Source organism: Canariomyces notabilis (assembly GCF_033297395.1).
Source record: "Canariomyces notabilis strain CBS 508.74 unplaced genomic scaffold N656scaffold_2, whole genome shotgun sequence".
NCBI lineage: Eukaryota > Fungi > Ascomycota > Sordariomycetes > Sordariales > Chaetomiaceae > Canariomyces > Canariomyces notabilis.
Window position 1 is genome coordinate 2,587,890 of NW_027041824.1, and position 13,810 is coordinate 2,601,699.

Consider the following 13,810-nt stretch of genomic DNA (forward strand, 5'->3'; position numbering starts at 1 on the left):
CTCGACGATGCTCAAGATGGGGATGAGTGACCACGACGTCGGAGAAGCCAGAAGCCAACACTACTGCAATATGGATCTTCAGCCTGAGCAATTTTTTGCAAGAGCAAGCAGGGGTATTATACAAGACATGCCAACTCAAGTCTTCTCGCATCAACATCAACGTCATCCAAGACCCAGTACAGACATACCAGAACAAATTTGGGTGATTCGTATAGGCGGCAGGCGCTCGCGCCAATCAACCTCCAGTAAGGATACCGCCCTGAACCAGTCGCTTTCCCATGTAAACATCAAAGACCCCATGCAACCAAACACGCCATCAACCAACGGGTATTATGCCGAGTCTACCTCTACTCTGCCGCCTCCGCCGCCTTCTCCCTCGCCGCGTGTTCCGACGCCAATTCTGCCGCGTGTTTTGGCGCCAATTCTGAGGGCGGCGTGGCCGGTGCACTGGCCTGTGTGCTGGCTGGTCCCTTCCGGGCGCTATCCACGAGGTCTTGATGCCCTGCGATGCCGTGCTGCGGGATCACGACGGCGCCGTCCTCCTTCTGATTGTTATCCGCTGGCGTCCAGGCCAGGTAATCACGTCGAACCTGATCGTCACCGTTAGAAAGCGAGCGAAGGAAACAAAGACGGGCAGTAATGCATACCTCAACGTAGTCGTAGGCGAACTCGCCGTGCTGGTCATCGTCCATGCCGAGAAGCTCGGCCTCGGAGGAAGCACGAAGGTGCAGGCCGGGCACAAGGTCGATCAATTTGGCGATAATGGACGACATGACGAATGAGTAGGCGGACGCGGCCACAATAAACGCGATCTGGATGTAGAGCTGTTTGTAGTTGTGGTCGAGGAAGCCTCCGGTAATGGCCGTGTTGACGCCATCGAGACCGATGATATGATTAGCGGCAAAGAAGCCGTTGAAGAGGAGACCGACAATGCCGCCGATGGCATGTTCGGCGAATACATCGAGAGCATCATCAATGCCAATCATAAACTTAACCTTGGTGCCAAAGTTGCAGGCGACGCCAGTAACGACGCCAAGCACAATGCTGGCCCAAGGGGTGATGACACCGGACGCAGGGGTGGCGGCCACCAGGCCCGAGATGGTGCCGGAACACCAGCCAACAAGCGACCACTTCCGGGCGAGACGGAAATCGAGCAGGCACCATGTCATGGCGGCGAACGTGGCAGTCAAGCACGTGTTCCAGCAAGCCATGGTGGCACGGAGGTTAGCGCCAAAGGCCGAGCCACCGTTGAAACCAAGCCAGCCGAACCACAGAAAGACTGTGCCAATCGTGATGAGCGAGATGTTGTGCGGGCGGAAGTTGAGCATCATCTTCTCGTTGCGGCGGCCGAGGATCCACGAGTACGCGAGAGCCGAAAAGCCGGATCCGATCTCGACGGGGCCACCGCCGGCATAGTCGAGGACGCCGTACTTGAAAGCCCAGCCATTGAAGCCCCAGACCCAGTACGCAATCGGGCAGTACACCAAGGTAGCCCAGAAGAAGGTGAAAACCATGGCAGGGACGACGCGTCCGCGCTCAGCGGTAGCTCCAATCACGAGGGCTGCTGTGACGGCGCAGAATTGCATCTGGGAAACTCGTTTGTTAGCCAAACAGACCGAGCGCGGTTCGTGCAAGGAAAAGCAATCTCTCTCTCACCTGGAAGAAGGAGTACAAAAGCTCGGGAACAAGCGGGGAGCCGGGTGAAGGATCGCCGAGGGCGTTCATGAGGCCGAATTTGTCGAGATTACCGATGAAGCCATTCGTAGCCGTGTTGCTAAAGGCGAGCGAGTAGCCCCAGAAGTACCATTGGAAGATGATCACGCTGAACGACATCATGGTCACCCAGATAAGCGACAATGCCGATTTTCTCCGCGCGAGACCCGAGTAGAGGAAGGCGATACCGGGCACCATGAGCAACACCATCGCCGACGCGACGATGATGTAGGCTTGGTCGCCCGCATTGAAGGCTGCGTTGGGGTTGGTGTCTTCGGCTGTGAGTTGGGGATTCCGCGTCAATACCGTTTTTTGTCTTGCCTTGTTTCGGGACGGCTATCGGATGCGGAGGGCGGCTTCTCTAGCGTTTGCTTACCTGGAGTTGTGCTGACTCCGCTCTCGTCTGTACTCGACATTGTGACTGCCGGTTGTCCTTTGCGGACGTCTGTCTAGCGAGGTGTGATGATCGTCGTCTAAGGAATGTCGGCCCGCGATAGTTGCAAAGTAAACGTGAAGAATTATCGGAAGAGATCCTGAAAAGGATCAAGAAGATGAGTGAGGGTGCAACGGTGAAGGGCTCGGAGCTCAGGCACGGGCTCGCGAAAAGTTGAGAAACGACGGCCGAGGGTGGGATCGAAGGTTGAGTACGGGTATATAACGCTCAGCATAACAACAAAAGGTGCATTCGATCCGGTCCGCGGACTCGCACGCATACATATCAAGGGTAGGGTGGGGAGCAGCATTAACCCGCTCACCTCATTGCCTCTACAATACCTTACACAAATAGTTTGCGGCAGGCATTTCGATATTGAAGAGTGGCCCACACAAGGCGCAGCCCTGTACGTCCTTGTACTGTACCTCAAGTGAACACGGCTTGATAAGCCGCCTTAGCGCGAAAGCCCAAATGTGGGCATGCGGGCTCCGCCTGCAACCTGGAATTCCGGATCAATGCTTCATCGAAAGGAACCTCGTTTCATCGTCGAGGGAACCGGGCATCTGGCAAGATACATGGCTATGGTCTCAAAATTGTGCCAGGTGGCTCTTTCATGATCAATTCTGTCTTGTGGTATGCAAAGCAGCACCCGATGTATGTAATCGAAGTACTGTACTCCCGCACTACGCACTGCAGGTAAATGGCACTTCCGGGAAAGTTCGTTCTGGAAATACCAGGTACGTACCGAATAGGTGGCCACGAGCGAGGTGTGGGAGGACCCCCCGCTCCCGGGATGCCCGCTCTCACACCCCGGCATCCCACTGCAACATTGTCCTGAGGTAGGGTGACAAGGGGCTTCCACTGCTCTGGACCACCGTGAACCAATGTGTGGTGTACGGTAGGTGTGGTTGCTATGGGATTGTTGCCAGATACCTGGGCTTGAGATTCTACTTTTGAGGAGCGACTTGAACAATATCAGTTCAACACCACACTGAAGCCAGCGGGGTTGGTGTACATCCAATGATAGACGCGATAGCCGCTCAGAGCTGGGCTGAGAAGCAACGGCTGCCAAGAGACCAAAAGTTTCAAACCCCACACTCGCCGCAGTCTCGGCATCACGACTTCATCTAACCGCTTTCGAATCTCGTACGGTAAACAGTCGCCTTCAGCTCGCCTAACAGCTGAGGTGTATCGTAAAACGAGGAATAAGTGAATACTTCACTTCAAGAACCATGTTTGTTTGAAGGTTAGGTGGGGGTTTTCAGACACGCGACCATCTGAGAGCGGGATTGGAAGCGCTCAGCTGAGGGTCTCTACGGGTTGCTGTGTGCTAGGTAGGTAAAGCCACTTGATAAGCTGGTATTCAGTTGGTTATTCATGGGAACTGCAATCTTACAGTCTTGTGGATTTCTGGCTCACCGTAGTGCCATCTTCTCGGTGATCCTCCCAACACACATGCTCGCAGCGCAACCAAGTTGCTTCTGTTCGACGCCGTCAACCACTGATCGCATCACTTGGAACACTGCGCTGGGTTTGAGGATGGTGTCGAGGCTGCGATTGGTGTGTCGCATGACCAGCCAGAGAGATGGCCAATGACACTCGCGGATAGGATATCTGTTCCTGGTGAAACGCCGTGCTGGACACGCTGATTCGCCTTGCGTATGTATGTCCAACAAACTACCTGCTTTTAGGCCTCGGTAGCCTGGCATCGGCTTTTCTGCAGGGCGGCATGCATGAGACGGCACGGCGGGCACTGGGTTCTACCCAATCGATCCCGCAGTGCATATCTCGAAAGTTGGACCACCAGGAATGGAATGTTTTGCGACTTGCAATTTCGCGAGATCCAAAAAAGTTCTTGCAACCCGAGGAAAACGCCCTTCGATGTCAACTTGTCAAGGTGAAGAAAGCGGTATTTTGCCTAGCGTCCGAGGAAGCGGTAATTGGGCAGCTAAGCGAATGCCAGGGACCAGTCGGTAACGTGGGGACCAGAGTTCCTGTTACCAAATGGGTTTTCCTTCACAAAGTCCATCTGCAAGCAAAGGACCAATGGCATGCCACCATAGCTTTTGCCCTGATTCCTCTCTGCCGAATCAGAGGCCCGGATCTCCCCTTATCTTGGGCCCACTTTTTCCAGAGATCTTCCACGCATGTCGGGCTGGGACCAGCCTTGCGCATCTGATTGTGTGGAGTTTGTGGAGCCAAGACGGAGGTTGTGAATCACGACGCTGACATCAAGAATTTTTCGTCTGGAGTGTGGTACTGCGGTAAGATTGCACATCTGCGAAGTACCTATTTTTGACCTTACGTGTTGAGTAGTACGTAGCTCTCCTGTACCGGCATCGAAGGTTATAAAAGTCTAGTTGGCTTGGAATCACTCTCATGGACGGTAACAACGGGCTGGTTAGACTAGACGAACGAGTGTTGCTCGTCAATGACGAGCCCTGTTGGATCTCAAATAAAATTCAGCACGATCGTACATGATCCGCGTTGCCACCGACGGGCGAGTGGCTCGATAAGGGGAAGTTTTGAAGTTCATTGTCCCTCCGTTGGGATTGGCCGAGGACAGAACGCCGAACAAGATGCATTCTGTCCTAAAGAATCTCTTGAGTTTGCGCTCGATCCGAATTGGCTGAAGCTCTGGGTTTCTTTCAGGCGTTCTTGCGCTGTGACACTGCTGTCTTGTGTTGGCGACCTTGATGCACCCCAGACGAGTTTGTTTCTGAGTGACCCCACTTTGACCCGACTGGGGAAATGGCGGAGTGGAGACAAGCGAGTGTCGGCTTTTGCCAAGAGATAACCCAGGGTTCTTATCTGTGGCCGTCAGCCCAATAAGCGCGCGCGGGATTGCGCAAAGTGAAATGCCAATGCTTTGGACAAGGCACAAGTAGAGGTACCGTACGGTACAGATACTTGCCAGTTGCCACATGCCCGCAATCTTGGTTCTGTGAGATCACCATTTTTCGACATCCGATAAACGGCAACACTTTGGACATTCTGGTTGTCTTTGTTTGTCTCTTATACGATGTATATTCGGGCAATCAAATTGGCCTTCTCTGACAATTACAGTCCCTGTTGGAGGAAGTCAATGGCAGATCTGCCTGACTGCGGCCCCAGAATTTTTACCGTCCATCCCCGGTTTTGACGAGCGACGGGAAGACGGCGAATGTCCGGACTACCGGAGCCAGACTGTGGAACCAGACTCAGCAGCATCTGTGAAACAGATGTCTAAAGTTCGGGAATTGTCGGGCCGGTGCCTGAACCATATCCTCGGTGCAGAGCCGGGTAGTTTACCACGAACGGGACGGGCAGTTTACGGAATACCACCAACGGCTTTAGAGCAACGTCGTACAATAATGTTTTCTACAATACATCCATCGGTTTACGAATACCTACGATTACACTTCACAATCATCACAGCACCTCTCTCCAAGACCCGAACAATACCAAAAAGCTGACCAAACTGAAACCCTCCAACTCAAGGCGGTGAACCGTCGTCAACAAATCCATAAGGCTGCATCTCATAGTCGCCAAAACACGCCTTCTCGTACTGTGCCAGTCCTGCCATCCTATCCTGGGCCGCCAGGAACGCTTCCAATTCGCACCAGCCGTCCACCCTCGAGGCGTCGCACTCCGGGAGGCTCCACCCCAGCGGAATGGTCCGCTGGTTCAGCACAAAGTGAACGTACTTGGTCTCTCCCCCGTCGCCCAGATAGCCAGACCTGTCGGGCAGGACGGGTCGGGCCGTCCGGATGATCTCAATGTCCAACCGGGCCCCGAAGGGCGTCATATTGGACACGGTGAAGTTGTGCGGGCCGGGATACGACGACGGGTCGAGGAAGCCCGAGAACTGCCGCAGCCCAAAGGCCGTCAGCACCGAGACAATGTTGGTGTCGTGGGAGAAGTCGAAGTAGAGGCTCTGGTTGAGCGGGAAGGTGACCGTGTTATTGTCCAGAGTCACATTAATCTGGGAGCCCGAGTATCCCAGAGTGTGGTTGCGCAAGCGCGCGACAACTTCCTGCTGGTAGCCGATGCCGATAGCACGCTGGGAAAAGCCAAAGTTAGTATGGTGCTCGTTCCGTTTGATATGGCCACGCTGCCGGGCGCCACTCACCCCGGTCGGAGACCCAAATGCGTGGTTGCCGTGAAACCAGAGGTCGATCGAGTACCCAAAGCCCACCCATTCTTCGTAGGTGAACAACTCGCAGAAGCGGCTGAATCCATACCCGACCTGCGAATGTGAGCTAAACCGGCAGGTATATGTTTGAGGTGCTTTCCCAACTCACCGTTTCGTAGGCGCACATGGTTTGCGCGGCATAGCTATCTTCGATAGTCCAGTCGAAACCGTCCATCAACTTGCCCAGACGGGCAGTTGCTGCACACTATCAGATGAGCCCGGGAGTTATGAGCTTGAACGGACAGCGACGAACCATTCTGCAGGTAGTTGTTAATCCAGATACTGGCAGCCCCCGTGCCAGCGTTGACTTTGTTGGAGTTTGGGCAGTTGAGGTAGCCGGCCAAAGAGTTGTTGAACCTGTTCTCCTCAATAATAACCTCGATGGTAACATTGCGTGTCCATTGCAACCCGAAGAAGCCGGCCGCGAAGTACTCGGCTGACTTGAGCATGCGGTCTTGGGTCTGTGCAAGTTGGTTAGCACGCTTGTTCAATGCTCGTCGGATTGTGTGAGTACTTACCGTGGTCCGGATGATGATCTTGCTGTTTGGATTATACAGCTGGGCATACATGTATGCATGCAACACGCCCGAGTCAAAGAGCTCTTGTCGACCTGTTCGGCACCAGTCAGAACGCAATTGCTCCAATATCAACCACCAAGGAGACAGCAACTTACCCTTTGGGACCAGAATCTCTTCCCCTAGCTGATACTCCCAATCGTTCAGGAACTCCAGCGCCCCTTTTGCCTTGAACTTGCCCTGGGCCTTTTTAATCCTCTCGCCAAAATCGGCCACGTTCGCCTGCTGCGTGGGATACCTCGACCCATGTCTCGAGAGCATCTATCATTCATCCCACACCATGTATTAGTGCTCCTCCCTTCAATACCGCTCACATAGCTCAGCGTCCCAACGGATCACATACACACACGACAACTCTAAAAAAAAAAGTGGCGGCTACTCACCTGCACCTGCAGAATCTCAGCCCCTTCCGGAAGCGGCCACTCGTCCACCCCGAACCCATCACTAGGCCGGTACGGCGCCAGGTAGCCCATCAAGTTAAAGATGCTCTGATCGCCCTCGCGCATGCCCTCGACGGGAATTGCCGTCTGCAGCGGCTGGTTGGGGACATATGACCACCCAAACCTTCCCCTCGTCCCCGTGGCGGTAGCCGTACTCGTACCCGTACCCGTAGCAGTTGTCGTAGTGGTGCTCTCAACAACCTCCCAGGTCCTCGTCTGCGCGAGGAAGGGCGCCTTGCCCGTGCGCGTCGGGCCTGCCCACAGCTCCGGATACGTTTGGAAGTACTGCGGGACATTTGGCTTTGGGCTACAATCCCCGCTGTCTGACGTCGTCCCGGGCCCGGGCCTGCTGCTGCTCCGGAACAGGGAGGCCAGGCTGCTGTTGGCCGTGACGAGGACGGCGAGCAGGACGGCGGCGCAGAGTACGAGGGAGCAGATGAAGCCGGCCAGAAAGGTGAGATACCCCCGTGTCTGCAGTGGGGAAGACGGTTTTGTTGTGAGGGTGGGTGTTGCTACCCGGGTCGGGTCGGCATCGGCGTCGGCGTCGGTGGTGTCCTCACGGGCCGGAACAGGCGCGTACCCCGAGGATTCGGGCTTGGAGGTGGAAAGGGGGTTCCGCATCTTTATCTCTATATATTTTCAAGTTATATATAAACTTGATGGAAAGCGACAGTTCTGGCCCATTTGACTTGGCATTTAACACGGGTTATTAGCGAGACTGAGATCCGGGCCGATGACGAGGTCGGAGAATCGATGGACTGCTTACGAGTTGGATTAAGGTTCAGGTTGATGTGAAGGATGTGATGATCTCACCCTGGTGTGAAACTAATCAGTAATCAAGCATGGGTAAACTTACGAAAGAATACCACGCAACAGTCGAAAGTTACAGGAGTCTCTTCAAAACGCACTATCAAGCAACTATTGAAGGGTCGTTCACGATGCTTCCTGGCTCTGTATACTGCCCGTTATGACTTTGTTAGCAATCTACATTGAAAGTTGATTCAGTTTGGAACGTCGCTATAATCCTAGCTAATGCATCTGAGATGACAGCATCTCTGTGGAAACAAACTTGATAGGAACGGTACCGAATCGAAGACGGCTCTATATCATTCTCAACTCTAACTTATAGTCAAGCTGAATGGTGGACCTGAAGTAAGCAAATGAAAACAGATGGGTTTATCGTAATCGCGGGTATCGAGAACTCCCAATCTCAAATGCACAAACCAACGCCATGCTGAGGGCACAACTGCCATACTGTCGTCCACACTCTCAATACCAGAAACTTGCCACTCCCCTTTAATCGCCATTTGCTGGCTGACCGGCACTGTGCTAGCAGTTGCTCGCCACTAGAATATCATCAATTCGTCGTCGTCCAGTCCTCTTGCAATGTCGTACATAAGAATTGTGTGGTCCCTATAATGAAGTATCAGCCGGTACATAACCGGTGGCGTGCTGCCACGAGGCGGGTGCAGGCTGAGACGGCTCCCGCGGTCGTTAGGAACGGGTGATATGGCAATGCCAATTAGCGTGCATGGTGGACGCAGGTTGTCTTCGAAGCGGCGGGGCAGGACACGGTCGACTCGGAAGCCCCGCCGCACCGCCATGTGCTTGAGCTTTCCGGGCGTCTTGGTTGGTGTGATGAGGGCGACCCTTCCGACCGGTGAGCCAGCCACGACCAAGCTCAGCTCGGGTACGTGAATGACCATGTTCACCTGCTCTGCCGCAATCGGATGCAGTTCTAGCGACGTGGTCACTCCGGAGCGGTTGTGCGAGGTCAGCACCTGCTTGCACACAATGCCACATTCTTCTTGATCGAACGGATGGAGCTCAATATCCGTTAAGGATGTGCGTAGAAGGCAGAAGCCTCTAGCAAGATGGGCAGGTATCTCGGCTTTCGCAAACGCGATCTGTTTCGTCTTTGCCTGCCGCTCCTCAGAAGCCCTGCTAAACAGCATATGCACGCGGGTGCTATCCAGATGCCATAGCTCCCTAAAGCTGGGAACAACAGCTCTAGCCAGTTTTGGGCCATCAGACACGTTCTCAACGCCGGAGACCACTATATGAGAAAGATCAAAGGGTTTGAAGGAGGGGTAGTCGTCATCCTCGGCCCAAGGGTCCGTCGACTGTGCTTTCAGGTCGGCTGCCACCGGTTCTGAGGAGTCCTCCATTTCGTGCTCAGGGTCGCTATCAGTCTCCGACATGTACTGATCGTCGTCCAGAGCGAAACACCCCTTTCTCTTTCCGCTGTGAACGCCGGCGTAGTCATACTGGGTGCGGTGCATCAGCACACTGCCGGGATCTGGAGCAAGTTCCTTGATATAGTACAGGCTGCATGTGGTGTCCAACCATTTTTGTTTCGGCGATACGATCTCGTTGCCAGGCAACCCGAGCGCCTCACGGACCGTTCTCGTTGGCCTGAAGCTGCTATCTGGGAGGACAACCACGCCCCAGCCCCTAGAGCTGCCGCATCGTCAGTTCCGAACCATGGTCAGGGTGGTATCAGGGAGAATTTCATACATGTTGTGCAGCGTATCCCTGATGGGGTAATCCGGCCATTGAATGGGACACGACTCCATCTTCCAAATATCGAGAAGCCATGCGTTGCCTCTGATGTCCACAGCTACGACCTTGTCTGCTTCGCCAGCTTCGTCATCAATAAAGGCAATATCCGGGATATTGTGTCCTCCAGGGCCCAATGGGAGCGTTATTCTCCACGTCCTCGTTCGTGCCGGGAAATAGCGCTGCCTTTCCAACGCGGCCTGGCCAGAACAGTCGCTGGGGAAGCTGACTGCTTTGGGGAATTTGGCCGCGGCCTTTTCACGAAATGCAAACGCAAACACAGTGACCTCGTGGAGGTTGGAGCCGACGGCAATCAATCGGGATCGCTCGTGGACCGCCAGCCCCCATGCGGACCTACCTACGTTTTCGTGAAACAAGGCCTTGGGATGCGACGGTTGGTGGCCGTTAGCTCCGCCGTGGGTGTGAGCCTGATCGCCGATGGTAACAATATAATTGGCAATCGCATGGGTATAGTAGGCCGTGACGTCCCCGTCGTCGTACGCGAACAAGACAATCTCCAGGTTGCCCAAATTCCCTACTTTGATGTGATTGATCTGGTGCGGAAAGGACGGATCGACCTCCCCGCCATAACATAACGCCAACTTAGATGGACGCGGGTGAAGAATGAGCGACGGCGGAGGCAGAATTCGCGGCGCTCTGCGGGGCTGGAAGACATAGACTCGGTCCTGGTACGCAGCAAAATAGAGCTAGTCCGTCGGACAGGTCAGCACAGCATGCTCCGGCTACTATGCCACTTCTCCCTGGGATCTTTCCTACATTGTACCGTTGCGATAGCGCCGTCAAATTACACCTTCTCGACGCTATCTGCGGAAAGGGATGCTGCCCGTGGCTATGGTCACTTTCGGGACCAAGACCGGCGAAGGCCCCCTCGACTGAGTCATACATCTCGGCATCGCCGTCGTTTTCGTCGTCGTACTCGTCGTCGTCGTCGTCATCGTCATCGTCGTCGTCGGAGGCCATATCGTTAATTTGGAATCCTTGGAATACAAACGCCTTGATATCTTCGACAACATCCGAACCGAACTAGGCGATAACAGGCCGGTCAGCTCAGATAATCACCTCAACAACTAGATATTAAGCCGGTTGGAAACCTAGCACCTACCCTGCTTGCGGCAGTTTGGACATGGCAAGTCGGGCCGACATAGAGCTCTGGATACCCCGCCTGGGCATCTGCCTTGGGATCCATCATCAAGTTCCGTTGACCGACCATCGTGTCGTTAGACGAGCGCGGGACATTGTTCGGGGAGAGAGATGTCAAATTATTGTGTGATCAAACGACGGAGCAGAATTAAATAATCAAGGAGCAGAAGGCTCTCGGAGCGATTGTATTATTTTGGTGGAGGGGCTCGAATGGCCGGACGGCCAACACATTCCGAGCCAGATGCTAGGTAATGTAAGTCCGGTCGGGTATGTAACCTCCTGACGTCGCCACTGCCTTTGCGGGCTTTGATCGCTACCTGGCTTATCGATAAGGCTCGAACAATCAGCCTTGGCACGTCACAGCTGCATCACGGTGGGAAACTGACATGGCCGAATTCATTCGGTATGTTGCGTGTAGTAGAATTCTCACCATATTTGAGATTCTTACAATCCTGGATAAGTAGAAGGGAAGAGATTCGATTGTTTAGGAGTTCTAGGTAATCGGTCTAATCTCTATTGGAAGCCGAAGGCAGCGTTTCAACAGACCAAAACCAAATCCAAGGTCCCCCGACTCTAGACTCTCGTGGTATCAAGTGCGCACAATACCAACACCAAGACTTGGTACCCCATCTTCAACCAACCTTTATGCCATGTTTTTCCCGTTGTGCGTAAAACCCAACCTGATGAGGCAGACGCCCAACGCCGTGGCGCCAGAAACAGACCCAAAGCAAGAGACAGACACCCTAGAGCATTCATGCATAGTCCCTCTCTTTCACCAGTTTCCTGCCAGCCCGCATCAGCTCTGTCAAGTCCTTCATCCGGTAATCCAGTACGGGCGTGACCCAGTCGTCCTCAACAAGCGAGTACGTCTCCTGCTCGTTATCCTTTGGTTTCCGCGGGTTGATGGCCCAGTACCCAAAGTCGGCGTCGATGGCCTTGAGGTAGCGCAGCAGGTTCGCCCAGTAGTTGGCGTCGCCCTGCCCGGGCTTGTCGGGCGCGCCAAACTCACCGACCCACACGGGCGCAATGTCGCCCTCGACCAGGTACGCCCAGTTTCTGCGCATCGCCTGGACAAACGACGGGTAGGTCCGCTTCGAGTACCTCCCTTCCAGGCTGCCCCACCCGCTCCACGAGTAAACGTGGGCCGAGTAGACGACGCGGTCCGGGACGTCGAGCACGACCGGCCGTTTGGCGACGCCCGTCAGGTCATTGCCGGACTCGGTCCCGCCCACAATGATCAGCCAGTCCTTGTTCAACTTGAGCAGCGCGTTGCCGGCTCGCTCGGCAGCCCTCGCCCACATGTCCCACGTCATGGTCCCCCAGACGCCGCGTACCTCGTTGCGCAGGTCGGCCCCGACGACGAGAGGGTTGCCGACGAAGCGGCGCATCACCTCCTCCCAGTGCTGCACCCACTGCTCCTCGGTCTGCCGGACGCGGCACATCATAGGCGGCAAGTGGTCGTTGGCCCAGCCGGCATCGCAGGGGTCGGCGCCGCAGCACCACGTGGCGCTCGTGATGTGGTTGTTGACGATGACTGCGATGCCCTGTGCCGTCAGGGCCTCGACGACGGCCTCGAGCACGTCGAGCGCGCGCGAACCCACCAGGTCCCGGTTGGCGCTCAGCAGGTGGGGCAGGATGGTCGGGTTGGTCATGACCATCTCGTCGCTGTAAGGCAGGCGGACCGAGTTGAAGCCCATCCTGCGTATTGTGCGCGCAATCTCGTCGCGGTGGCACACATCCAGCCCGCCGGGAATAAAGAGCTCGTCCGATGCCCCGTACCAGTTGACGCTCGACAGCTTGAACCGCCGCCCTTGCTGGTCGACAATGTCGCGTCCACGCGTGCGGAGTGGTAGCCGGTACTCTGGAGACGAGAGGAATGTGTCATCGAGTGGCGGTGGCAGCCCACGCTGGCTGAAGAGCCGCGCCGAGCGGTCGGGAACCCATGGTATTGAGAGTGCGGCTTCGGCGCGGTACAGGTGGAGGAAGAAACCGCTGGCTATGAGCGCTGACAGGAGGAGGATATACATTGGCGTAGTGAACTGGTTCTTTTCCTTCTTCTTTGTCGTGATCGTCGCAGAGGCTATGTGCCTCGTAGCTATCGGCTCTTCCGCACGTTGTTGACGACGGTGAGACCCGGGCGAGAATGGAGGGGCGTTGCGATGATTATCGCGAGGGGCAGAAGTTCGGTGTTCCGAAGTTACCACTGCCTGCTTGGCGAAACCTTAAAGATGGCCAATTGCTCCAGGCAATGGCTAACTTCGGTAAAATCTGTTCAGTCGCGTTCCTTGAGACATCAGCGCCGTCGTCGCTGACTAGGTGAATCGGGCTTTTTGAGGTTAAGCAGCTAGATTGCAGGCGTCGTCAACCTGGTGATTGATTTTAGGAGGGGCGGCACCAGCCTGGCGGGGAATCCTGAATCAGCAGTCCTGCTCAGTTCCTTTAGGGTGTTGATTTTGACATATATGTAAGGAGACAAGACTAAAATGACGATCGTTGGAGGCAAGGCAGCTATGTATACAACGAATGTCGGATGTCCTGGGTTCCAGGTTGTGCTGGCGCCGCAGGTGCCGGAGCAGGTGACCAAGAAGAAACAGAGTGCAACTCCCGCGTCACAAATGCAGGGCTGAAATGCTGCAGCCCGGTCGGCCGACTCGGGAAGTCTTGGCACGCTGAGCCAATCAAGTTTTGCCGGGCTCCAGCTGCAACCGGCCATTCCGTCGAATTTGTCCAGATCCTCGGGCCACTCACCCCAACG

At 55.1% G+C, this 13,810-nt stretch overlaps 4 protein-coding genes across 4 annotated transcripts; all 4 read right to left on the reverse strand.

Annotated features, from left to right (window-relative positions):
- Positions 1 to 66: 66 nt before the first annotated feature.
- On the reverse strand, positions 67 to 2,303 carry N656DRAFT_281001 (ammonium transporter). Its single transcript, XM_064809104.1, has 4 exons — positions 2,090 to 2,303; positions 1,657 to 1,985; positions 648 to 1,586; positions 67 to 590 (listed from the first exon to the last, which is right to left on the reverse strand). Exons 1-4 carry the CDS (start codon positions 2,127 to 2,129, stop codon positions 348 to 350), a joined length of 1,551 nt encoding a protein of 516 aa, XP_064674445.1. The 5' UTR covers positions 2,130 to 2,303; the 3' UTR covers positions 67 to 347.
- A 3,172-nt stretch (positions 2,304 to 5,475) lies between these two features.
- N656DRAFT_775248 (phosphoglycerate mutase-like protein) lies at positions 5,476 to 8,118 on the reverse strand. Its single transcript, XM_064814413.1, has 7 exons — positions 7,279 to 8,118; positions 6,994 to 7,156; positions 6,839 to 6,930; positions 6,574 to 6,781; positions 6,430 to 6,518; positions 6,258 to 6,374; positions 5,476 to 6,188 (listed from the first exon to the last, which is right to left on the reverse strand). Exons 1-7 carry the CDS (start codon positions 7,954 to 7,956, stop codon positions 5,622 to 5,624), a joined length of 1,914 nt encoding a protein of 637 aa, XP_064674446.1. The 5' UTR covers positions 7,957 to 8,118; the 3' UTR covers positions 5,476 to 5,621.
- Positions 8,119 to 8,319: 201 nt separating this feature from the next.
- On the reverse strand, positions 8,320 to 11,315 carry N656DRAFT_724679 (uncharacterized protein). Its single transcript, XM_064812542.1, has 4 exons — positions 11,018 to 11,315; positions 10,672 to 10,938; positions 9,853 to 10,601; positions 8,320 to 9,795 (listed from the first exon to the last, which is right to left on the reverse strand). Exons 1-4 carry the CDS (start codon positions 11,123 to 11,125, stop codon positions 8,682 to 8,684), a joined length of 2,238 nt encoding a protein of 745 aa, XP_064674447.1. The 5' UTR covers positions 11,126 to 11,315; the 3' UTR covers positions 8,320 to 8,681.
- Positions 11,316 to 11,807: 492 nt separating this feature from the next.
- N656DRAFT_795136 (glycoside hydrolase family 5 protein) lies at positions 11,808 to 13,082 on the reverse strand (the record flags this gene model as incomplete). Its single annotated transcript, XM_064817383.1, has 1 exon — positions 11,808 to 13,082. One exon carries the CDS (start codon positions 13,080 to 13,082, stop codon positions 11,808 to 11,810), a length of 1,275 nt encoding a protein of 424 aa, XP_064674448.1.
- Between the last annotated feature and the right edge of the window lie 728 nt (positions 13,083 to 13,810).

Bases quoted from the DNA above. Each gene is read 5' to 3' on its own strand.
- N656DRAFT_775248 (XM_064814413.1), bottom strand. From the start codon at position 7,956: ATGCGGAACCCCCTTTCCACCTCCAAGCCCGAATCCTCGGGGTACGCG. The intron at 6,519-6,573 runs GTTCGTCGCTGT...GATAGTGTGCAG, and splicing joins TAACAACTACCTGCAGAATG to CAACTGCCCGTCTGGGCAAG. The intron at 6,189-6,257 runs GTGAGTGGCGCC...GGCTTTTCCCAG, and splicing joins CATTTGGGTCTCCGACCGGG to CGTGCTATCGGCATCGGCTA.
- N656DRAFT_724679 (XM_064812542.1), bottom strand. From the start codon at position 11,125: ATGGTCGGTCAACGGAACTTGATGATGGATCCCAAGGCAGATGCCCAG. The intron at 10,939-11,017 runs GTAGGTGCTAGG...GTTATCGCCTAG, and splicing joins TCCAAACTGCCGCAAGCAGG to TTCGGTTCGGATGTTGTCGA. The intron at 10,602-10,671 runs GTAGGAAAGATC...CCGACGGACTAG, and splicing joins CGCTATCGCAACGGTACAAT to CTCTATTTTGCTGCGTACCA.
- N656DRAFT_281001 (XM_064809104.1), bottom strand. From the start codon at position 2,129: ATGTCGAGTACAGACGAGAGCGGAGTCAGCACAACTCCAG. The intron at 1,986-2,089 runs GTAAGCAAACGC...TCACAGCCGAAG, and splicing joins CGGAGTCAGCACAACTCCAG to ACACCAACCCCAACGCAGCC. The intron at 1,587-1,656 runs GTGAGAGAGAGA...CGAGTTTCCCAG, and splicing joins TTTTGTACTCCTTCTTCCAG to ATGCAATTCTGCGCCGTCAC.